The sequence below is a fragment of the Indicator indicator genome, chromosome 28 (genome assembly GCF_027791375.1).
Source record: "Indicator indicator isolate 239-I01 chromosome 28, UM_Iind_1.1, whole genome shotgun sequence".
In the NCBI taxonomy this organism is placed as follows: Eukaryota; Metazoa; Chordata; class Aves; order Piciformes; family Indicatoridae; genus Indicator; species Indicator indicator.
This window is the reverse complement of record NC_072037.1, coordinates 3,046,949-3,071,271: the sequence shown is the minus strand read 5'-3', so window position 1 is coordinate 3,071,271 and position 24,323 is coordinate 3,046,949. Positions and strand designations below refer to the sequence as shown.

The following is a 24,323-nucleotide window of genomic DNA, read 5'->3' as shown; positions in this document are numbered from 1 at the left end:
TTACACACACACACAGTGGGTGTTACACAACACATATAAAGATTGTTTTGGAGCGGACACAGAGGTGGAACAAAGATTTGGACACAAAGCGGATACACACACATGCAAACTTGAGAGGTTGGTGCAAAGTGGGGGGGGGGGGTATGAGTGATAAATTGAATAAATTGGGAAGGTTTTGTGGGAGTTTTGGAAGATTGGGGGTAATGTGGAGGTTTATATTAGTTACAAGAGAGAGTTTATTGAAAGATTCTTCTATATATATCTAAATTGATGAAATATGGGAAAGGCTGCCCAGAGGAGGTGGTAGAGTCGAACATCCCTGAGAGGATTTGGAATGACACATGGAGTGGGGATTATAGGGATGTGGTTTAGGGGTCATGTCATTAGCAGCAGGGGTGGGCTCGGGTGAGCAGGGGGTTAGTTGAGTGCCACTATAGGCCCTCTTGGCACGATGAGCTCAAAGGGTCCCTCTTCCTCCCACTTCAACAGTTCTAATGTTTTTCTGTAGAAGAGTTTCTAACAATCCTGTTTACAGGGCTGGAAAATCTAACTCCTAAATGGTCCTGCTTTGAGGGGCTGAGGGACCTGGCTTCTGGAGATTTCCTCTCCAGCCTGCACTTCCCTGTAATTCCACATTCCTTTCTGCAATGGATCTGCTCTGCTGCAAGGAAGAAGGGCAGCAACAGCATCATGGCAGCTGTCTGCACACAGTCCCAGCAGGGCCATGCCCTGAGGTGGCAGGAGGGAGGTGACACAAAGCAGACCTGGGCAGTGCTGAGGAGGTGGCTGAGGTGCCAAGAGAAGGGTGAGTGAGGCAGATGCATGGTGTGGTGAGTAAAGCACCTAGACAGCCTCCTGCAAAGGACAAAGCACGATGGGGCTTTGAAGGGTGACCCTTTTCCTAGTTGATTAGGAGCTCTGCATCTTCCTACCAGCTCACTTCTGATTCTTTATCCATGAGGTTTTTCTAATTCATACAAGCCCTAAGAATTAAGAAATTGTTCCTCATGTCCAACCTACACCTCCCCTGGTGCAACTTAAGTCTGTTTCTTTTTGTTGACACCAGCCCTTCAGAAACTCTTTCCCTTAAATCACACCTCCCCAGCAAAAGGAGCCCACTCCACTCTGTCATCAAGCACTTGGATAAGTATTTGCTAGGTCAGAGCCAGGAATTAAAACCACAAAGAGGAAAATTCTCCTCCAGGGTAACTGAGCTGAAGCATTGATCATTCTTACAGGAGTCTCATCATGCTCAGCAGATACCTGCCTGATGCAGCTTTGGGATACTGAAGGGAGTTGCTGCTACCCATGAAAAATCAGGCTCCTGCCCACAACCCTCACAGCCAGCCATACCTGCAGTCCTTCTCCAGCTCCTTTGACTCATCTGTGCAGTAGAAGAATCTGCCTTTGAAGAGCTGCACAGCAATGACAGCAAAAATGAACATGAAGAGCATGTAAACGATGAGGATGTTGAGGACGTTCTTCAGGGAATTCACCACACAGTCAAAGACAGCCTGGGGAGGGAGGAGAACAAGGTGAAGGGGTTGAAAGCAAAGAAAAGTTCATCTAGAATCTTGATATCCAGCATCTAACCATATTTAAGAGTAATTAGAGTCACAGAATGGTTTGGGTTGGAAGGGACTTCAAAGATCATCCAGTTCCAACCCCCTGCCATAGGCAGGGACACCTCCCACTGGACCCTCCAGGCAGGGAGCATCCACCACCTCCCTGGGCAACCTGTTCTCACCACCCTCACTGGAAAGAATTTCTTCCTAATCTCCACCCTAATTCCCCAACCTGCAACCCATGGCCGGTTCCATGGACTTGCACACCAAATGTCTGACCAAGAGTCCTTGCTCCAGCAGTGAGAACCAGCATCAGCTTCCTCCATCTGCTGCTTGCTCAGCGAGTTGGGGCCGTGCCACTGAATCCTCTGGTGCTGCTCATCAAATTGATGAAGATGGTTGCAGCTCAGCAAGATAAATATCAGACCTAAGGAAATATCTCCATGGCCAATAATGAAATGAGAAACACCCTTGGGGATAGGTAGAAACTCATCTAATATGTTTCTCCTTGACCCTTATTTGACCTTTTTGAATAATCAGGAAAATAGACCCAGACACAAACCAACAAAAGCTTGGAATAATATTTTCCCAAGTAACTGCCTACCAACATTGAGTGTGACTAATCCAGGCAGCCTCTCTCACTTCTGAACTGCCCCCCAAAGAACTTCTCAGCTACGTTTCTTACTTGGTTATTAGTCACTGGTTCCTTCTTACAAGTAAGTTGGGGTTTAATTGTGGCCTGAGAAGTTTGTCATAATAACAGCAACTGAGCAAGCAGAGGGTTTGTGCAGGGCTGTGCCTCTTGCTCTGAATGGAAGAGAAAAAGTCTCAAAATTACTCTCCTTGAAGTCTTGAGTTCATTGAATCATAGAATGGTAGGGGTTAGAAGGGACCTCTGGAGTCCAACCCCCCTGCTAGGGCAGGTCACACAGGAATGCATCCAGATGAGTCTTGAAAGTCTCCAGAGAAGGAGACACCACAACCTCTCTGGGCAGTCAGCGAAGAATTTTCTCCTCATGTTGAGGTGGAACTTCCTGGGTTCCAGTTTGTGTCCATTGCCCCTTGTCCTGTCACAGGACATCACTGAACAGAGCCTGGGCCCTTCTTCTTGACTCCCACCCTTTACATATCTATAAACCTTCTCAAGATCTCCTCTCAGTCTTCTCCAGGCTAAACTCTGGAATTACTTAAAACCCTGGCAATATCACTAAAGCTTTTTGTGACAGGACAAGGGGTGAAGGTTTGAAACTAAAAGAGGGAGATTTAGACTGCAGAGAAGGAAGAAACTTTTCATGCTGAGTGTGGTGAGACACTGCCCCAGGTTGCCCAGAGAGCTGACAGCTGTCCCACCCCTGGAACCATTCCAGAGGTAAAGTTGTTTGGAGCTCTGAGCAACCTGCTCTAGTTGCAGATGTCCCTGCTGGCTGCAGGGGGGTTGGACTGGATGAGCTTGAAAGGTCCCTTCCAACCCAACCCAGCCCATTGCATGATTCTAATCACCCCATTCATGTGGCTGATTGTTACAAGACCACATCCAGGGTAAAACAAACAAACAAACAAACAAACAAATAAATACATAAATAACAGATAGAATTTTGAAGCCAAAGGATGTGAATGTGACTTCTGCTGCATGAGGATTTCTGAATGCTTCTTTAGAAGTGCTCTGTAAAATGGCTTGGAAAGAAGGAAGATATTCAATGAAAAACAAGTGTTGGATGTCCTGCTGTAGGACTGAGCTGCTGTTGACTGCTTTTGTGACCTAAAAGCTTCCCCAACTCAAACTGCTAAACAAACAAAGGCCATTTGCTACCTCCTTCCACATCACTCTTCCTGCTCTCTTTTTGCCTTTTTTTTCGAGGTGAACTCAGCCTTGCATAAAGATGCATCGAATCAAAACCGATCCCAGCACGAGTTGTGGGTAAGGACAAAAGCAAACCTCTCTCAGAGCTGACCCTGGGTTTTGTGTGTGTGAAAAAGGCATCGCCTGACAGAGCTTCAGCCTGCCAGGAGCACCCAGACCTCTCTCCTCAGCTCTCGCAGCAAAGAGATGGCTGCAAGCAGTCAGCCCACCGTGAAGATGCTCCACAATAGGCATCCAAGACAATCCCAAACCTCAGAAACGACCACGCTTTGTTTTTTTTTTTTCTACCTCCCCCCTCCATTCTTCTGCTTTCAGGCACTGCCTGGATCTCAAAGGCTTCCTGAAAGGCTGTTGAATAAGTTAACCACGGGGCCATTACATTGATTTGCCTGTTAGCATGCCGGAGATGGAAGCGCACTGCTCTGCAGCCCGTGCTCTAGATACTCCTTAATAGAAAAGAGGAACAGATTCCGAGTCCTCAGGCAGGGATGACATTTCTCTTCAGGCAGGCTGGGCACAAAAATCTTGCAATATTCATCTCCTGTTCTCCAGGGAAATTCAGACACTCCAAACCCTATTTTCTCCTATATCATTTCTAAGAGCACCACACTTACAAACTCTAATCTAATTGATTTACTTTTCCCCCTCCTTTATCCTCACCTTTTTTATTTATTTTTTTTCTCTTAACCCCCCTTTTAAACTTTTCTTCCATTATGCCTCCCTTTTATTTACTTTTTTCCCTTACCCCCTTTTTTATTTCTTCCCCTTATCTCCCTCCTTTTTTATTTCGTCCCCTTATCCCCCTCCTTTTAAATTTCTTCCTCTTATACCCTCCTTTTTTAATTTTTTTCCCTTATCCCCCCTTTTTAATTTTTCCCCTTATCCCCCCTTTTTCAGTTACTTTTTCCCCTTATCCCCCGTTCTTTAATTTAGTTTTTCCCCTTATCCCTCCTTTTTTATTTACTTTTTCCTTATCCCCCTCCTTTTTTTAAATTTACTTTTTCCACTTATTCCCCCTTTTTTACCTACTTTCCCCCTTATCCCCCTTCTTTTTACTTTTCTCCTTATCCCTCTCCTTTTAAACTTTTTTTCCCTTATCCCCTTTTTAAGAATTTATTTTACCCTTTATTTCTCCCCTTTTTTATTTACTTTTTTCCTTATCCCCCTCCTTTAAAAAAAAATTTCCCTTATCCCCCCTTTCTTTATTTATTTTTTCCCCTTATCCCCCTTTTGTTAATTCTATTCCCTTATTCCCCCTGTTTTTTTTAATTTACTTTTTTCCCTAATCCCTTTTTTTATTTTTCCCCTTATTCCCTTTTTTTCTGTTTACTTTATTCCCCTTATCCTCCCTTTTTTTGCTTTTTTCCTTATCCCATTTTTTAATTTATTTTCCTCATCCCCCCTTTTTTAATTTATTTTTCCCCTTATCACCCTTTTTTATTTACTGTTTTCCCTTATCCTCCTTTTTTCATTTATTTTTCCCCTTATCTCCCCTCTTTTTATTTGCTTTTTTCCCATATCCCCCCTTTTTAATTTATTTTCCCCCTTATTCCCCCTTTATTTTGTTTACTTTTTTTCCCTTACCCCCCTTTTTTATTTGCTTTTTTCCTTATCCCCCCTTTTTTATTTATTTTTCCTCTTATCCCTTCCTTTTAAAATGTATTTTTCCCCTTATCACCCTTTTTTATTTACTTTTTTCCCTTAACCTCCCTTTTTTTAATTTATTTTTCCCACTTTTTCTTCTATTTCCCCTCCCTTTCTTTCCTTTTTTATTTTTTTTTTCCCAGCAATTGGCTTTGAATGTGGATCCACAACATCTCCATAACCTTGCACTCAGTGTTTGCAAAAGAAAAGGAGTGGTTGACATTTGCTAAACATCTGCAGGGCTATTTCTAGAGCCCTGCCCAAAAGAGATGAACTGCACCCAAAAAAAAAAAAAAAAAAAAAACAAAAACAACCCAACCCAACCCAACCCAAAAAGCGAGGCCCAGAAATAACTTGGATTAAGTTGAGTCCATTCAGCTTCCACTCAGCTCAGCAGGAAAGCCTGCAGGGAAGGAGGGATGTGTGGTGCTTCTCTAACCTTCAGCTTTGGCAGCCTTTTGATGGTCTTCAGTGGCCTTAGGACCCGCAGAACTCGCAGGGACTTGATGGTGTTGATGTCCTTGCCCTTGGTTCCTCTGCAAGGGATAAAAGGCAAAAGAACAACAGAGGGAAGAGTTTGGTCAAGTCACTAAGTGGTGATGCCCAGGGTGGGTTTGGTTGTGGAACTGGCTTGGGTTGGGGTTTGTTCTTTTTTTTTTTTTTTTTTTTTTTTCTGCAGGTTTTGGGTGCCAAGCTCACCGTGGATGCAGGTGGCACCACTGAGGGCTGCAGATGAATGTCCCTTTCATCACCACCCAGGAGGAAGGCTGTGGGCAGGACATGGTCCTTGCAGCATTCGGCTCTCCAGCCTTCCCTCACTCCCCAGCTACTCAAGGAGCATCACCCAGGAACTGGGGACCTTCCTGCCCCAACTGCCTGCTCAGGCAGTGGTTAAAGGAGGGGCAGCAGCACTCTTTGGCTGCAGCCACCTGGAGATGAGGCTCAGTACCTTCATCCCAGCCCCAGGCAGGAGAAGTGAGAAGGTCACATCTGGCTCTCCTCCCTCCCAGACACCTGGGTGAGACAGGAGGATGTTTCCCTGTGTGCTTCTTGCACTTCTCTGGCAAGGCTGTTCTGTACTGTTTAGACAAGCAGACAGTGACCAGAGGGAACTGAAGCCTTCATATTGAGGGACAGAGCTCTCCTGGAGACCAGAGTCACTCCATGTACCCTCATCCTCAAGTCTCTCTTGGAAGACATGCTACCAAACCCATGCAGGAACATGTAATATGACAGCATATTACATGCCTGGAACAGTGCTAGGGCCACCACTTAGGCATGCAGGTGCTGTAAGTCACATTTTGGGTTTAGTTTTTGGTAAAACTGAGTGCAGGACTTGAGACTATTCCTCCTGTTACCACTGAGAGGCTTTAGGGCAAGGACAGAGTCCCTTTGCTCGTGCACTTCCAAAGCAAGTGAAAAAAAAAAAAAAAGGACACAGTTACCTCTTCTTCCAACCCAACAGCAAAACAAGGACATTCCCCTGCATTTCATATGAAGTGAAAAATGGGATGAAAAATCTTGAACAGAGTTTTATTCATGACCACAGGTTTGGGTCTGAGACTGTAACTGAAGGGACACAGGTGTGGATGGGTAACACGTGGAACAGATGCTGACAGACCTGTCCTATGCTCTTCCAGTTGGCTAAACATTTCTCTTCTCCTTCAGGAAAGCAACAGAGGTGCAAGTAACTGAGAGACTCTCAAGAAGTATGTGCACCCCCCCACCCTGCCAGCAGCCAGCCCTATGTTGAGGGATAAGCACCAAGAGCAGAGGAAATCACCCAGGCTCCTAGGATTATAGAGTTGTTTTGCTTGGAAAAGGCCTCTAGGATCACCCAGTCCAACCATCAACCCAACACCACCACGACCATCAAACCATGGTCCCAGGTGCCATGGCCACAGGTTTCTGGAACACCTCCAGGGATGGGGACTCCACCACCTCCCTGGATTCATGGCTGGTTGACCTTGCTCAGCCCTAGAAGGTCTGGTTGCAATCTATCCACTTCCAGAAGACTGACAGCTCAGTCCTCACACTGTACTGCTCAACACTGACACTGGACTGGAACCTGCAGCCTAGAAATGCACATTCCTGGCTCTGCTCTGCTTTTTCTCTCCAGTTACCAGTCCCCTGCACTTGTACTGAAATGCAAGGAGCAGTAATGCACAAGGAATCTTTGGAGGGCCATGGGTTGTATCCCATTGAGCACAAGTTGCCCTTCCACTTGATTTAACAGAAATGGAGGGAAGGGGGAAGAAGATAGAGCTTTGCCTGTCCTCTCCCTGTCTCCTCTTTCAGGGAAGTTGTAACCAGCCACAGATGGATCCTGGCTGTAAATCATAGAATCAGTCATGGTTGGAAGGGACCACAAGGATCAGCCAGTTCCAAGCCCCCTGCCATAGGCAGGGACACCTCACACTACAGCAGGCTGGCCAGAGCCTCATCCAGCCTGGCTGCAAACACCTCCAGGGATGGAGCCTCAACCACCTCCCTGGACAACCCATTCCAGGCTCTCACCACTCTCATGGGCAAGAACTTCTTCCTCACATCCAGTCTGAATCTCCCCACTTCCATTCCCTCCAGTCTTGTCACTCCTTGATAGCCTAAAAAGTCCCTCCCCAGCTTTCTTGTAGCCCTCTTCAGATACTGGAAGGCCACAAGAAGGTCACCTGGGAGCCTTCTCCTCTCCAGACTGAACAGCCCCAACTCTCTCAGTCTCTCCTCATAGGAGAGCAGCTCCAGCCCTCTGCTCATGACTGAGCCAATATTCAGGGAGTTACAGAACTGATTGCATGCCACAAAACAACTCCTCTGTATTTAAAAGAAATAACTTTGGATTCTCATTCTTGAGCCCTCAATCTGGTCAAGATGAAGCAGACACCAACACAGCTTTTAGTGGCTTCCTCTTCAGTGTAACTGCAGCTCTGCCCATCTTTGGCTTTGCATCCTTGTTTCAAATCTCCAACTCCTAGCAAACAATGATCCTGCCACAGTCACTGCAGCCACATCCTTATCACCAAAACCTTCAGTGAAACCATCCAAGCTGGGGCTCACCTTCTCCCCAGGCAGCTTTGCCTGATCTTTAGCTGCTCTGACTGAAAAAAAAAAACATCTGAGGAGAATAATCAGTGGCAGGAGGCAAATAGAAGGGGAAATAGGTAATGAGGAAGGAGATCCAACCTGGCTTGGCCAGCCAGCTTGTTCCCATGGTTGGTAGCCAAGAAAATTGCTCAGGTTGCTTCCTGTTAACTAGATGAGGAAGCCAGGGCAGGGAGGGGGAAGAGGCAGAAGCTGAGGAAAGTAGAGGAGAGAGAAGAGTGAAGGTACCTTGAAGATACCTCAGCCCAGGACTATATTCAGTGCTAAGTCATTGTGGCCATGTTTCTGGTTTGCAGATTACTACACAGAGCCCCAGCTTAGCAGCACAGCCCCTGGCAGGCAGCCACTGGGCTCTTAACTCAGCAGTCCTCACCTGGGCTCAAGCAGAAGCACAGAAGAGCTCTGCATGGGAGCTTGCAGTGCTCCTGGTTCCAGCAGAACCTAAACACCACTCTGCCACACTGCCATGCACTTGTACTAAGGAAGCCTCCTGGAAGGGAAGTTCAACACTTCTCAGCTCAGATGGAGCTGGCTCAGGTCTCAGAGGGCTGCTCCAAGCCTGAAGCAACCACCTCTGTGGACTTGATATTTCTAGGAAGGCTGAAAAGACCTCCTGGGGACTAGTGAATTGGTGAGGCAGAGCAAATCCTTTCTCCTGGGTCTAGGAGAGAAGCAGCTGGTTTACAACGAGGAGTCTTGTGGATGACTGCACTGAGAGCTTGGAGATGAAGGGCAGACAGCTCCAGTCCTACAAAATTCCTTCTGCCTGAATGAAGGACACTGAGAAGGACTGATTTTTCCCCCTTTTTTTCCTTAACTTTCAGGCACCTAAGCAAATCAAGAGTGTGAGGCAATTAAATGTTAATGGGATTTGTGATCTAAGTCCTACAGAGGATCCCAAAAAAATCAACTTGCTTCATGTCTCAGGAAGGTTCCACACTGGCACCTGGCACTAGAGTGATACAAATTTGCCTTTGAATTAAATGGATCTTCTGCAACAATTTCAGCCTCTCAAATCAAACCTTAAGCTTTGTTTTTACAGAATAAGTTTCATTGGACAAGACCTTTAAGACCTCTGAGCCCAACCATTCTCTAGCTCTACCAAGGCTGGGGCTGAACCATGGCCCTCAGCACCACATCTCTGCCTCTTTGAAACACCTCCAGGGATGGGGATTCAAACACCTCCCTGGGCAGCCTGTGCCAATGCTTGAGAACCTTTTTAGTGAACCTAAACCTCCCCTGGTGCAACTTGAGGCCATTCCCTCTTGTCCTGTCACTTGTTACTTGTGACCTCCCCTCAGCCAATACTGCCTTCACACCACTCCAACACAGGTCTCACAAAATAAAAGGTTCAGGTGCAAGCAAGACTCAGCATACAAGCAGATATCTGACCTGAATATTTTTCACCACAAAAAGAAACTTCTAGGGAAGGAAAAGATTCTAGGTGACTGCAAAATGACAACCACAGGATTCAGAAGAGCTACAGAGGAGCAAACAGGATAAAGACAGACAGCAAACAGGAGCCCAATGACTTGAAAAAAGAACACCACCACAAAGAAATAAATTGATTTAGGTGAATTCTGGTTGCATCAGACTAGTTTGGTTTTCTTTTCTAGGGCAGTTTGCTGCTTGTTTATTTTAAACATTAAAAATATTTTCACTTTGCATGGCCCATTTTTTTTTTCTTTCTTTCATAAATAAAAGAGCCTTGAAAAAAAAAATCAATTCTTCAAAATGGAAGCTTCTTGTTTCTGCCACTCCTGCCAGCAGCTCTGATTTCATGGGGCAGGGGCCTCTCACAGTCATGTCATCAAATATTCAGGGCAGGGTGGAGCCACCACATTCTGCAGTCTCCTGAAATCCCCAAGGCAGAAAGTCAATTCCTGCACTGAGGAGTAAATGGGGTCACACAGCTCTGCCTCAGCACAAAGCCACTCTCTTCCAGGCTCTAAAGGATCTGCTTTCCTTGACAGAAGAATCAAACAAGTACCCAATTTCCTGGAGGCTACATCAAAGACCTCTCTTTGCATCCTTTTCCTTGCATCTTGGGGTTTGATCTGCTGCAGATGAGCACATCCTACCTCCTGCCCTGCTGGAGATGTGAGGTTCATAGATGCATAGAACGGGTTGGGTTGGGTTGGAAAGGACCTTAAAGCTCATCCAGTTCCAACCCCCTGCCATGGGCAGGGACACCTCCCACCAGCCCAGGTTGCTCAAGGCCTCATCCAGCCTGGCCTTGAACATCTCCAGGGAGGGAACATCCCTGTGTCACCTGTTCCAGTGTCTCACCACCCTCTCTGAAAAAGAATTTCTTCCTAATCTCCAGGCTAAATCTGCCCTCCTCAAGCTTCAAGCCATTCCCTCTCATCCTAGAGATGATGCAGCTCTGCCTCCCCTTCCAAAGCTGAGCTGCAGCACACCAACCACAACACTGCAGGTGGTTAAATGCAGCTCTGCTGCCTCCTCCTTTACAAATTGCCCCTGCTCTCTGCACTCTGCTTTCATGGCAAAGACTTTTCAGCATGACAGAGCCTGACAGCCTGGATCCCAGCTGGGTCACATTGCCCAGATTGCACTAAATGAGTCCTGAAGCTTCCAGAGCTGCTAATGCAGTTCCGAGATGCAATCCTCTGGGTGAGGTTAAAACTGCTGCTTCAAACCTGGCTATTAACATTTTCATCAACTGCAAACTGGCACAGCCAGGGCCTGGCTGGATGAGGCTCTGGCCAGCCTGCTGTAGTGTGAGGTGTCCCTGCCCATGGCAGGGGGGTTGGAACTGGATGATCCTTGTGGTCCCTTCCAACCCTGACTGATTCTGTGATTCTATGACCTCAGTCATCTCCTCCAACCTTCTTGCTCCAAATGCATCTTCCTATCATGGTTTCTGCCTCTCTGGTCTGCTTGGCTTTCTGGCTTGCTTCTACCCTCTGCTTAAAGGAAACCAGGATGAATGAGGATTGTTCAGGGAAAATACATTTCACTGGGTAATGAGCAATAAAGGGACGAAGGAGTCGATGCAATGGGTGTGTCATGGTTTGTTTCCACAGTGGCAAGTGTGTGTGGACAGGTTGGACAGGCAGACCAGTGCAGCAAGAGACAGGAATGACATATTACCCCATGAAACTCCTAGAGAGAGATTCCAGCAAGAGGAAGACAAAGAAAGAGCAGAGTCAATGACAAACAGAAACATAAGGCCATCCAGTGCACCCCACGCACATACAGCCATGTGTGGCAGATAACCCCAGCCCCTGCCCCACACCCCCCGACTCAGCTCAGCAGAATCAACCAGGAAGCCACAGGAATCAACAATCAGCACACAGCCACCCCCTCCTGGAGCAGCAGCCCTTTGGCTGGCCAGCAGGCAGGGCACACACCCCTTCATCCTTCGGGAGGCAATAACCAGGATCGTTTGGCAAATGCTCTTTGCTTTTCCCTAAGGGCAGGGTGGAATTCTGTGTGTCCCAGCCCCACCCCTGCTGTGGCTGAGGATGTGCAAACACAACCTCCCTGCTGCCATTTGTCAGGAATTTCTGTGGAGTGAGGATGTTTTCCTCCTGGGACTGAGAAATTCTGATGATAAATTTCCTAGCTGGCTTGAAGCTCCTCTGCTTCTGTTTCCCCAAAGACTCAGACCTGTCTGTGTGTCTGTGGCATGTTTGTCTTTAGGAAAAGAAAAGGATCCCTCTCAGACCTGGCTGTGTGTCTGTGGCATGTTTGTCTTTAGGAAAAGAAAAGGATCCCTCTTTGGAGTGCATTCCTAAACCCAAGGCATTATTTCATTCTCATCACCATCACCATTATTGCTGTCTCCAGCATCCTACTGGGGCTTTAATTTAATTTTTTTTTTTTTTTTACTACAGTCAAGCACAGAATAGCTGCTAAAGAGCTACACAGACAGAAAGTGGACTGCTAGCTGGTTTGAGAGGCTGAGATGGGTTTTAGGAACCTTGCAGCCATGACTGATCCCACCTCATATGCCTAAACAAACAAGGCTGTTGCAATATTCCAGCTGGAAGAGTTTCAGGGAGCTCTGTTTTTTTTTTTTTTTTTCCCCAGGTTTTCAGGGACAGGTCTGCTCAGAGAGAAGCTGATTCACACCAACCTTCACTGGACACCAGTGGGGTCAAGAATATGCATGAACTAACTGACACCCACCAACTGGAAACTGCCCCATTAAATCCTTTCAGTGACACTGAAGATGAGTGCCAGGGCCGTGTTAAGTGTTGGCTAGAAAAAGCCCACTGACAAAACAAGAAAGAGAGGAAGAGCTCTCAGTTTAGTCTCCAAAAGCTCATTTTCAGGGTAATAAAAATTCAGCAGGCTCAGAGCATCTCTCTGGTTTAACCAAACAGGGCAGTGGGGCTGAGGATACAACTGTCAAACTGGTTTTCAGCTGAGCAGCCTAACAACTTGTTAGGATTCATGGCTGGATTAAGAGGAACAGAGAGCAAGTCACCTCCTGCAAAGGAGTGGATTTCCTGCTCTCAGCTTAGAGCAGAGACACTTTGAGAGTTCTCTGAACTGGATGTGACACCTGGACACGTAGGAGAGGTCACAGTCATCACAAAAAAAAAAAAAAAAAAACAGAAAACGCAGAAGAAGAACATTTTTTCCATTCCAAGCCTCAGAAACAGGTTTGCCTTGCTTTAATCTGGGTGCCAGTCAACAGGCAGGCAGGGTTTGTGAGTTTGCTTCCTGCAAATCCCTGCTTCATGCTGATTCAAAGCAGCAGCTTGGGGCACCCTGTGATGAAGTGCCACTCATTTATGTAGAGGCTGATGAGGAGCTGCTTGATATTCATGGCCCAACCTGAGCAACAGATAAAAAAAACCCTAGAGCACAAAAACGACTCAGAAAGGTGACAAAAAGTAGTCCTTTGAATCCTTAACTTCTCCAAAAGGAAATCGTGCTCAAAGAGAAGAGGTTTTAAAGGCAAACGCTGGTGGCTGTTCTCACAGCACACAGAGCTGCTCTGAAGGGCTCACAAAGTGCCTCTGCCCCCAGCCTGCCTCGGAAGTTTGAATTCCTAACGGGAAAGGGAAATTCTCAGGGAGCATCAGACTTTGAATCGTTCAGGTTGGAAGAGACCTTTAAGATCACAGAGCCCAACCATTAACCCAGCACTGCCAGGTCACCTCTGACCCATGTCCCTCAGCACCACATCTCCATGGCTTTCAAACCCCTCCTCCTCTCCTTGGGGAATGTTGTTTTGCAGGACCAACACTTGTGGCTGATACTGTTTGGCTTTTATACCTCTCTGCTACCTTGCTGAACTTCTTGTGAGTGAGTTTTTGCTTCCCCCAGCCTGACCCTGTCTGAAAGATGCTGTGCTACTATCTTCCATCTGCAGGGAAGCTAAACCACAGATACCTAAGCAAGGTTAACGAGCAGCCTGGGGTTTGGATGTCATGTTTTAGGTAAGCAAGAGATCCACCAGCCCAGCATTTCCATTTCAAAGCAGACCACTTGGCTCCTCTGGAAACCAAATCTCTAATGAATGTGGACAAAGTCTTTAAAGAGGGGAGGGCAACATCCCTTTGAGAAATTCAGATTGGACATGACTTCGCTCCAAGATCTAAACAATTCCTTGGTGTAGGATTGGGCACAGAAAGCCCAGACCCCGATGTTACAGATACACAGATTCAGAGATTGCATCAGCGGGTTGGAAGGGACCCTCAAAGGTCATCTTGTCCAACCACCCTGCAGTCAGCAGGGACATCTCCAACTAGATCAGGCTGCCTAGGGCCACATCAAGTCTGATGGGGAATGTCTCCAGGGATGGGAATGTCTCCAGGGATAGGCAATGTCTCCAGGGATAGGCAATGTCTCCAGTGTCGGAGATTGTTTCCAGGGATGGGGAATAGTCTCCAGGGATGGGGAATAGTCTCCAGGGATGGGGAATGTCTCCAGGGATGGGGAATGTCTCCTGGGATGGGGAATGTCTCCTCAACTGGCTCAAACCTCATACAATGTCACCCCCCTCCTTCTCCCCACCCACTTCCTGGGCAGATTCGCTGCGATTGTTTCTTCCTGGCCTTTGCTACGAAGAACAGAAGATGTGAAGCACAAATCTCACAGCCTTAACGTGAAAGGAATTTTGACACCTCAGAAAAACCAAATCCTCCTGAGAAACATCCTGGGCCAAGCTTAGAGAGAGGTCCCAGTAACTCCTGTTGTGCTGCAGGGGACTTGGCAGCATTTGTCATCCACAGAGTACTCAGGAGGAGGAGGAGGAGCAGATCTGAGTGGCTGCCTGAAAAATGACTGTGGCCCTAAAATCTCCAAGCCACACTCCAGCAGTTCCTTGACAAAGGTGAAAACATTTTCTCATTAGCAAATGAAACGCTGCTAATTTCTTCCCTTTCTCTAACCAGCTGGGTCGACAAAGAGCTGGGTGGGGTTTGGGAAGGGGCTGCTAAATGTTCGCTGGGATCACTCAAGGCTAATTTAGCAGAAGCTGAGGCTGGCCAAGTCCTGTAGCCTGTTTCCAGGTCGTCTCCTAGAATGGAGAAACATTTGCACTGCGATCATTCCATGGCCCAGAATTACACTTGGAAAATTTCCCTTCCATCATCCAACTCCCAGTTCCTCAAGAAGTTGCTCTTTCCTCTGGTCTCCTCTGAGAAACAAAAAATGCTCAGATCAGAAAAAAAAAAAAAAAAAAAGGTAATTTTCATTTGCAAAGAGCAATTCCTCTGGGTTTTGCTTTTTTTTTTTTCCTTTGTTCAAAAATCCTCCATTTGGAACATTATTTAATGCCATAAATGGAGAGCTGTGATTGAGGGAGGGAGGAACTGGCCTTAGAGGTGAAACTCTGGAAATGCAAATGCTCTGAATGAGGGAGGAGGAGGAGAGAGAAACACCAAAGGTGAAATATCCATGACTCCAGAAGGAACATCTTCTAAGGAGTTCACAGAGCTATCAGCTGATGTCAGGGAGGATTTTTTTTTCACTGTGGGAACAATTTGTGAAATTGCTGCCACAAACTCTTAACAAGGTGTCCTCCAAAAGAAGTTGGTCACAAAGCCCTCAGCTTCATGTTTGGATGAAGAGTGAACAGATTCAGCCTGAAACTGGGACAATTTTCAACGCACTCCACAAGACATATGCAGGGATTAGGTTTTTTTACCTCCTCCCCCCACCCAACCCAGCTGATAAAGGGCAGAGAGTGAATATTTCACTCAGCCCCCAACACTACACTTCAGAGGCAGCTCTGTGCCACGGCCCTGCCTCCTCTGCAACTGATTGCTCAGAAATGAGGATGTCAGGCAGAAGGTACTTACGAGAAGGCAAAGGCCACCAAGGCCCCACTGACCACAATGAAGTCCAGGATGTTCCACAGGTCACGGAAGTAGGAGCCAGGGTGGAGTAACAGCCCCAAGTCAATCATCTTTGGAGGAAACACAGGAAAAGGAAAGAGTCTGAGTGAGACCAGCAGCAAACAAACACTGCTGAGGTCCAGAGGAGTGGCCTTGATCAAACTTCAGAAACTCTTCTTCAGGGCTTCACAGCAGCAGGGCAACACCTGTATGCTCACTCAAGCTGCTCATCTTCTCTTCTCCAGGCTGCACAACCTCATCTCCCTCAGCCTATCCTCACAGCAGAGGTGCTCCAGCCCTTGGATCATCTTTGTGGCCCCCCCCCTCTGGATTTGCTCCAACAGTTCCATGCCCCTCTTACCCTCTTATACAGCCACAGCTGCTAAAGATATCCTCATTTTCCTCCATAAAATGTGAGACTGAAGACAGCAGGAGAGCTGCTACAGCAAGGCACTGTTGCGTGCTGCTCACTCCCAAGTGCTGTTCCCAAGGTGAAGTTTTCCATCCCCACCACCTTCCCTGCACCCCAGGGAGCTCTGTCGTGCTCCACCCTTGTCCTCCAGATTCCCAGACTGAAAGTCTGAAAGGGGAGGTGAACCTTTCTGCTTCCTGAGAAAATTCTTACCTTGATCACCATCTCAAAGGTAAAGACTCCTGTAAAAATGTAATCCAAGTACTTCAGAGCCTGAATGGGAAAGAGGAAGCTGTGTTAGGAGAGAGAGCAAAAACCACCCTGAAACAATCTGCAGGTCAGCAGAGAGTGGAAAGTCTGCTCTGGTGCTGGCCTTTGCTGCACTGGGGAAATGTCATCTGCAGGGAGGCTTTCAAACAGGGTCTGCACAGACTGGAATCACAGAATCCCAGACTGGGTTGGGTTAGAAGGGATCTTACAGATCATCTAAAACCAACCCCCCTGCAGCCAGCAGGGACAGCTGCAACTAGAGCAGGATGCTCAGAGACAAAAACACCTCACCTGGAATGGTTCCAGGGATGGGGCAGCTCCCACCTCTCTGGGCAACCTGGGCCAGCATCTCACCACCCTCAGTGTCAATTATTTCTTCCTTCTCTCTGGTCTGAATCTCCCTCTTTTAGTTTCAAACCATCACCCCTTGGCCTGTCCCCACAAGCCCTGCTAAGAGTTATGGTTGTAAATAACATCACTTCTTCAAGCAGAGAACTTTTTGGTATGGTCCCCAGCTTTCTGCTAGTCCCCTTTAAGTCCTGAAAGGCCACCAGAAGGTCTCCCTGGAGCCTTCTCTTCTCCAGGTTGCATAATCCCAACTCTCCCAGCCTGGCCTTAGAGCCCTGCCAGCACTGCTGTGACCTCCTCTGGCCCTGCTCCAGCAGGTCCCTGTCTGTGCTGTGCTGAGCACTCCAGAGCTGCCCCAGCACTGCAGAGGGGCAGAATCCCCTCCCTCCATCTGCTCCCCACGCTGCTGGGGACCAGCCTAGGGCACTAAATCAGATTTAAACAGCCACATTTTCCATTCCCTGCCAGGCTGCATCATCCACACCCATGGATTGCTTCAGTGCACCTACATCCACAGCAGCTTTAATAAGGCAAATTGGATATTTCCAATCAAAATATTTTAATATCCTTTCCTAAAGAGCTTATTTGGCAGCATCTCTGCAGCAGCCTGGGCTGCTCTTCCCTTCTGCTCTAGCTGCTGATAGTATGATTAAAGACCTTGGGAGAGTGAGAGAGTGATAAAATCCTCTTTGTAAAACTGATTCCACAGTTATTAAGGATGAGAGATTGCTCGTGGCTGCATCAGCTCCTTTCTGATAAAGGGATTTGTGGAACCTCCTCTGGAAGAAGGCAACACTGGCCAGATTCAGACAGAGGAGACCAAACCAGATCATTGCTGCTCTGACCTGCTCTGCTGATTTGTGCTCTGGGGCAATTCAGATCCTGAAGATGTTTAGGAAATGGATGAACAGACTCCTCAGGAGACATCCTGCTCAATGCACAGGATCACAGACTGATAAGGGTTGGAAGGGACCTCTGGAGATCACCTAGTCCAAGTCTCCTGCCAGAGCAGGATCACCCGGAGTAGCCTGCACAGGGTAGCATCCAGGTGGGCTTTGAATGACTCTAGAGGTGGAGATACCACCAACTCTCTGGGTAGCCTGTTCCAGTGTCTCCCCACCCTCACTCTAAAGAATTTCTTCCAAATCTCCAGTCTCAATCTCCCCTCTTCCAGCTCAAAGTAAAGAATCTCTTCCAAATCTCCAGTCTCAATCTCCCCTCTTCCAGCTCAAAGTAAAGAATCTCTTCCAAATCTCCAGTCTAAATCTCCCCTCTTCCAGCTCAAAGTAAAGAATTTCTTCCAAATCTCCAGTCTCAGTCTTCCCTCTCCCAGCTCAAAGAATTTCTTCCTCATCTCCATTCTCAATCTCCCCTCTTCCAGCTCAAAGTAAAGAATTTCTTCCTAATCTCCAGTCTCAATCTCCTCTCTTCCAGCTCAAGGTAAAGAATTTCTTCCTAATCTCCAGTTTCAATCTCCCCTCTTCCAGCTCAAAGAATTTCTACCTCATCTCCATTCTCAATCTCCCCTCTTCCAGCTCAAAGTAAAGAATTTCTTCCTAATCTCTAGTCTCAATCTTTCCTCTTCCAGCTGAAAGTAAAGAATTTGTTCCAAATCTCCAGTCTCAACCTCCCCTCTTCCAGCTCAAAGTAAAGAATTTCTTCCATATCTCCATTCTCAATCTCCCCTCTCCCAGCTCAAAGCCATTGTCCCTCATCCTGGCACTCCCAGCCCTTGCCCAAAGTCCCTCCCCGGCTCTCCTGGAGCCCCTTTGGGTGCTGGAAGGCTACTCCAAGGTCTCCCTGAAGCCTTCTCTTCTCCAGACTCAACAACCCCAGCTCTCCCAGCCTGTCCCCACAGGGGAGGTTCTGCCAACCCTCTGATCATCTTCCTGGCCACGGCGTGGAGGTGCTCTGCACAGAACTGCTGGGAGAAGCAGAACAACTTGATCCAGGCCATGCTGGTTGGTACTTACATCATTCCTTGGTGACTCAGCTTGGACAGGGTCTTCTGCAGCCAGGGCAATGCTGCTGAGGGCTATAACTATGAGGATGACCATCTCGAAGTAGCGCAGGTTGACGATGTAGTGGAAGAGACGCCGGATCCTGCAGGCAAGGCAAGCAGAGAGGAAGGCTACAGCAGGTGCTGCTGCAAGTGCAGCGGGCTGAAAGATGGGCAGGAGGACCATGCTCCTCAGAACATCACCTTTAGGATTCCCATTAGAGTCATGGTAAGGAAATAAACCCCCAGGTTTGATGGCTTTAAACTCTGCTTTGCGACAGATTCATAGATTTATAGAATGGGTTGGGTGGGAAGGGACCTTGAAGAGCAGCCAGTTCCAACCCCCCTGCCATGGGCAGAGACACCTCCCACCAGCCCAGGTTGCTCAAGGCCTCATCCAACCTGGCCCTGAAGACCTCCAGGGAGGGACCATCCACAGCCTCCCTGTGCAGCTTGTTCCAGTGTTTCAGCACCCTCACTCTAATCTCCAGTCTCAATCTCCCCTCTTGCAGAACAAGGCGAAGAGGTTGTAAGAAAAGAAAAGCTCATCTAAAATCTTGATATCCAGCATCTAACCACATTCAAGAGTAATTGGAATCATTGAATGGTTTGGGTTGGAAGGGACCTTAAAGCTCATCCAGTTCCAGCCCTCCTGCCATGGACAGGGTCACCTCCCACCAGCCCAGCTTGCTCAAGACCTCATCCAGCCTGGCCTTGAACACCTCCAGGGAGGGACCATCCACAACCTCCCTGGGCAACCTGTGCCAGTGTCTGCCCACCCTCACTGGGAAGAATTTCTTCCTAATCTCCAGTCTCAATCTCCCTTCCTCAAGCTTCAGTCCATTCCCTCTCCTGCTATCAGGGGGAATGGATCTATGGAGAAGTTTAAAGACAGAAGCTGAACATCTCTGCACTGCTCTCTGCCCCCTCTCTGAAGCAATGGTGGACATCTATCAGTTCACCCAAAGGGCACTGAGAGCTTTCAGACATCCAGACTCAATTCTACAAATTCTGTTCCTAAGCTCCCCCACCTTTTTCACTTTGATCTCCCAGACTAAAGTCCTGCCAGTTCAAACCCAGCTTTGAAATCCTTTTAATATCAACTAATCCCTTTACAATTGAGAAAGATGTGCTGCACTTTCAGCCTTTCAGCTGCAATCAGCTCCCTAACTATCAGCATTACTTCTTCCAGTCCCTCTTGCCAAGTACCTCTGCTTGCCCTTTATTCTGCACAAATACTTTCCAGGCATAGATTTGATTACTTTTTCCTAATCTTCTTTTTTTTTCCCCCCCTTCTTGTTTTGTTTTTTTTTTTTTTTCTTTCTTTCTTCACAAATTACACCCAGGAGAAGTTCTTCAATCCCTAAGCAATGCAAAACTATTCACAAATCTCAGCTAACAGCTCACTCTGAACCACAGTTCCCAAATACTTAAGTGCTGAGAGAACTTCTACACTTGCCCCATGTCAGCCAAAGCAAGGGCTTGGGCTCTGCCTGAGAATCCAATTACATTTAACTAGCCACCAACCTTGTTATCTGAGACTGTAATTCAGTTACTTTATCACATTTTCTCTAAGCAAAGGTCTGAATGCTTTGAATTAAAATCTGTCTTTCACATCTGCTTCCTAGAGCCCTTCTCTCTGGATTGCTGATGGATTCAGAAGGAGAGAGGGAGAGTTTCAAACAGCAAGGAAAGAGATTTGATGCAAAATGACATGAAGGGAAGGGCTTCTGTGGATCCCTCAACTCTGGTTATCAATCTGACCGAAGAGGATTATCAGCAATGCTCTAGTGAGACCTCACCTATAATACTGAGTCCAGTTCTGGTGCCCCTATCATAAGAAGCACAAAGAACTGTTGGAGTGAGTGCAGAGGAGGACACAAAGATGACCCAAGAGCTGGAGCATCTCTGCTATAAGGATAGGGAGAAGGAGCTGCCAAAGGAAGGGCCTGAGCTCACCTTAGGTATCTGAGCATGCAGGCTACAGCCTCTAAGAAACAGATCTGAATAAAAGGCTGAGGGGAGATCTCATCAATGGTTACAAAGATCTGAAGGGTGAGTGTCAAGAAGAAGGGGCCAGGATCTTGTCAGTGGTGTCCTGTGATAGGACAAAGGGCAATGGATACAAACTGGAACCCAGGAAGCTCCTCCTCAACACAAGGGAAAAATTCTTTGGTGTGAGGTTGCTGGAGCCCTGGAGCAGGTTGCCCAGAGAGGTTGTGGAGTCTTCTCTGGAGACTTTCAAGACTCATCTGGGTGTGTTTCTGTGTGACCTGCCCTAGGTAATCCTGCTTTGGCAGGGAGGTTGGACTCAATAATCTCTGGAGGTCCCTTCCAACCCCCTACCAATTCCATGATTCTATGATCTGCAGCAAATCTACCTGAACCAGGCAGAAGTGATGAATTCTGCTCCTAGCAGATCTCTGGCTTAGGAGATGTTTCAAATGCCCTCCATTGCCCAAAGCTGCTGTTTAAAATGACTCACAGACCTTCATGCTACAGTTGGTACAACTCCAGCTGCTCCTGCCTAGTCCTGCAGCTCTTCAGAGTGACACTGTCACTATTTACAGGCTTTGAGTACAAAGCTCCCCATGAGGCAGAGATGCCTGAAGCAGAAGGGCTGCTGTAATCCCAGCAGAACCCACAAGCTGTACTCTCATCCCTAGCAGATGAAAATTTCCCCAGAAGTTCAGTTTGCAGTATGGCAAGAGCACAAATTCCAGCTGAGGATCCTACAAGAATTTGCTGACATCAAAACCAGCTCCCAACCTGCTTCTTCTGATGTCTTCTCCCAGCAATACTTCATTCTCCCACCCTTCAGTGATCCATGACTGAGCTGAGCCAGCAGATCAAGAGAGGTGATTCTGCCACTCTGCTCTGGGGAGACCTCACCTGGAGTGCTGTGGCCAGCTCTGGGGACCCCAGCACAAGAGAGACATGGACCTGATGGAGTAGGTCCAGTGGAGGTCCACCAAGGGTTGGAGCACCTCTCCTATGAAGACATGCTGGGGGAGCTGGGGCTGTTCAGCCTGGAGAAGAGAAGGCTCCAGGGAGACCTTAGAGCTGCATTTCAATATCTGAAGGGGACCTATAGGAAGGCTGGGGAGGGACTGTTTAGAAGGGCCTGTGGGGATAGGGTGAGGGACAATGGTTTGAAACTGGAGTAGAACAGATTTAGGTTGGACATCAGGAGAAAGTTCTTTGCAGTGAGGATGGTGAAATATTGGAAGGTTGTCCAGGGATGTGGTTGAGGCCCCATCTCTGGAAACATTCAAGATCAGACTCAACGTGGCCCTGGGCAGTCTGATCTAGTTGGAGGTGTTGCTGCTGCCTGCAGGGAGTTGGACAAGATGACCTTTAAGGGTCTCTTCTAGCCTGATGCATTCTGTGAATCTGTGAAATATCTGCCCACCTGGCCACCAGCAGGGCAGTAGGAAGGGTCTGCCTAAAGCATCAACTTTTCCCTGTCCTGGGAATTTATTCCCTCAGGAAAGCCCAGCTGAAAGGCAGCATCCCTTCCACAGCCTACAGAAGTTTCATGTAATTTCCAAGTGTGTCGACTGGCAGAGACTAGGAGCAAGACAATCACAGAATCACAGCATAGTAGAAGTTAGAAGGGACTTCTAACACCATCTAGTCCAACCCCCTGTTCAAGAAGACCTTGAGTAAAACACACAGGAACATGTCCAGGCTGGCTTGGAATGCCTCTGGAGATGGAGACTCCACAACCTGCCTGGGCAGCCTGCTCCAGGGCTCTGCCACACTCAAACTGAAGAATTTTTTCTTATGTTTATATGGAACCTCCTGGGTTCCAGATTTTCTCCATTGCCCCTTGTCCTGTCACTGGACACCGCTCAGAAGAATCTGACCACATCCTCTTGCCCCCCAGCCTTTAGCTCTTGCTGAGCATTGCTCAGATCCCCTCTGGGGCTGCTTCTTCTCCAGGCTCTCAGCCCCAGGGCCTTTCCTTCTCACAGAGCTGCTCCAGGCCCCTCAGCATCTCTGTAGTCTTCACTGGAGTAGTTCCCTGCCTCTCTTGAACTGGGGGAGCCCAGAACTGGACACAATCCTCCACATATGGCCTCATTAGGGTAGAATAAATGGGCAGGAAAACCTCCCTCAACCTTGACCTGGTCCTACCTCTTAAAGCATCCCCGGAGAGCCACGAGGGCGCATTGCTGACTCAGGATCAACTTGCTGTCCACCAGCACTGCCTGTCCTTTTTCCCCCAAGCTTGTGTCATTGCCTTGAACACCCGTGTTGGAGGCAAGCCCTTAAGTGGTGTGATAGAGGCAGGGGACTTACGGGTTTGTGGGGCTCAGGATGAACATGGAGCTGTAAGGCAGGATTGGCTTCGGACCATTTTTCGTCAGGTCGTCGACGTCTTTCTTCTCCTCCGCTTTGCTCTCAAACTCCACATTGTTCACTGGAATGGCAATCCAAGGGGAGAGAAAGCAGAGAGTTAAAGCAGCTCAGCCAGCAGGCTGCCTGCAACAGCTGGATATGCAAATCATGCAGCTGGGACAGCAAACAGCCCTGGAAGATGTTGATTAAATGGGATGAACAATCGCTCGGTTATTATCCTCGCTATTTACTACAGCCTGCTACACACTGCAATTAGGCTGCTCAGTGGCTGTGCTGATGAGCAATGCATCAGCAGCAGCCAGGAAATGGAGATGCCCAGGGCACACAAAGAACCTGACACTTACAGAGTGGTTGGGCTTGATGATCTCAGAGGTCTCTCCCAGCCACAGATTCACAAGTTGCATCGGGCTGGAAAAGAACCTCAAAGGTCATCTTGTCCAAACCCCCTGCTCTAGGCAGGGATACCTCCAACCAGATCAGCCTGCCCAGGGTCACAGCAAGTCTGACCTTGAATGTGTCCAGGGATGGGACCTGAAGAATATCCCCGGGCAACCAGCTCCAGTATCTCACTACCTTTAAACATCAGGAGTAAGTTCTTCACCATGAGGGTGGTGAAATACTGGAAGAGGTTGTCCAGGGATGTGGTCGAGGCCCTGTCCCCAGAGACATTCAAGATCAGACTTGATGTGGCCCTGGGCAGCCTGGTCTAGTTGGAGGTGTCCCTGCTGACTGTAGAGGGGTTGTACAACCCTTAGAGGGTCCCTTCCAACCCACTGTGAATCTGTAATAATTTTGAGGCTGAACTGAACATCCCAGCATGGGAAACAGACTTGGAAGGGATCTCTTGGACCCTCCAGCCCTGTGCTTGCACAGTGCACCCCAGTTTTGGCAGAGCTCTCCATGTATAAAGGGGTCAAACTCCATCTCACAGACTCACAGAATCAACCAGATTGGAAGAGACCTCCAAGATCACCAGGTCCAACTGATCACCCAACCCTAACTGATCAACCAGACCATGGCACTGAGTGCCTCATCCAGGCTTTGCTTAAACACCTCCAGGGTCCTCAGCCCCACCACCTCCCTGGGCAGCACATCCCAATGGCCAACCTCTCTTTCTGTGAAGAACTTCTTTCTAAGACCAAGCCTAAACTTCCCCCTGCTCAGCTTGAGACTATGTCCTCTTGTTCTGATGCTGGTTGCCTGGAAGAAGAGGCCAACCCCCACCTGGCTACAACCACCTCAGGTTTTTCACCTACATGATCCCTTTCTAGAAGACTGTTCTGAACCCCACTGCCAAAGGTTAGAAATCCATTCTCTGCTCTCCATCAGAACTTTTTCTTGCAGTGGCTTTGTAGGATAATTTGCTTAAGGTAATTTCCAATACATGATCTGGAAAAACATTTCATGCTGCAGATTCTCTTCTCAGACAGATATCACACAC

General features: G+C 47.8%; 1 protein-coding gene across 1 annotated transcript in view; it reads right to left on the bottom strand.

Moving 5' to 3' along the window:
- The window catches only part of CACNA1B (calcium voltage-gated channel subunit alpha1 B), a 437,648-nt gene that overhangs the window by 88,449 nt on the left and 324,876 nt on the right, over positions 1-24,323 (bottom strand). The window contains exons 23-29 of the mRNA XM_054393221.1: positions 22,823-22,943; positions 18,492-18,621; positions 16,114-16,173; positions 15,453-15,559; positions 11,284-11,295; positions 5,510-5,606; positions 1,354-1,514 (exon numbers count right to left, since the gene is read on the bottom strand). Coding sequence (XP_054249196.1) covers positions 1,354-1,514; positions 5,510-5,606; positions 11,284-11,295; positions 15,453-15,559; positions 16,114-16,173; positions 18,492-18,621; positions 22,823-22,943 — 688 coding nt within the window. The remainder of the gene's footprint in view (positions 1-1,353; positions 1,515-5,509; positions 5,607-11,283; positions 11,296-15,452; positions 15,560-16,113; positions 16,174-18,491; positions 18,622-22,822; positions 22,944-24,323) is intronic.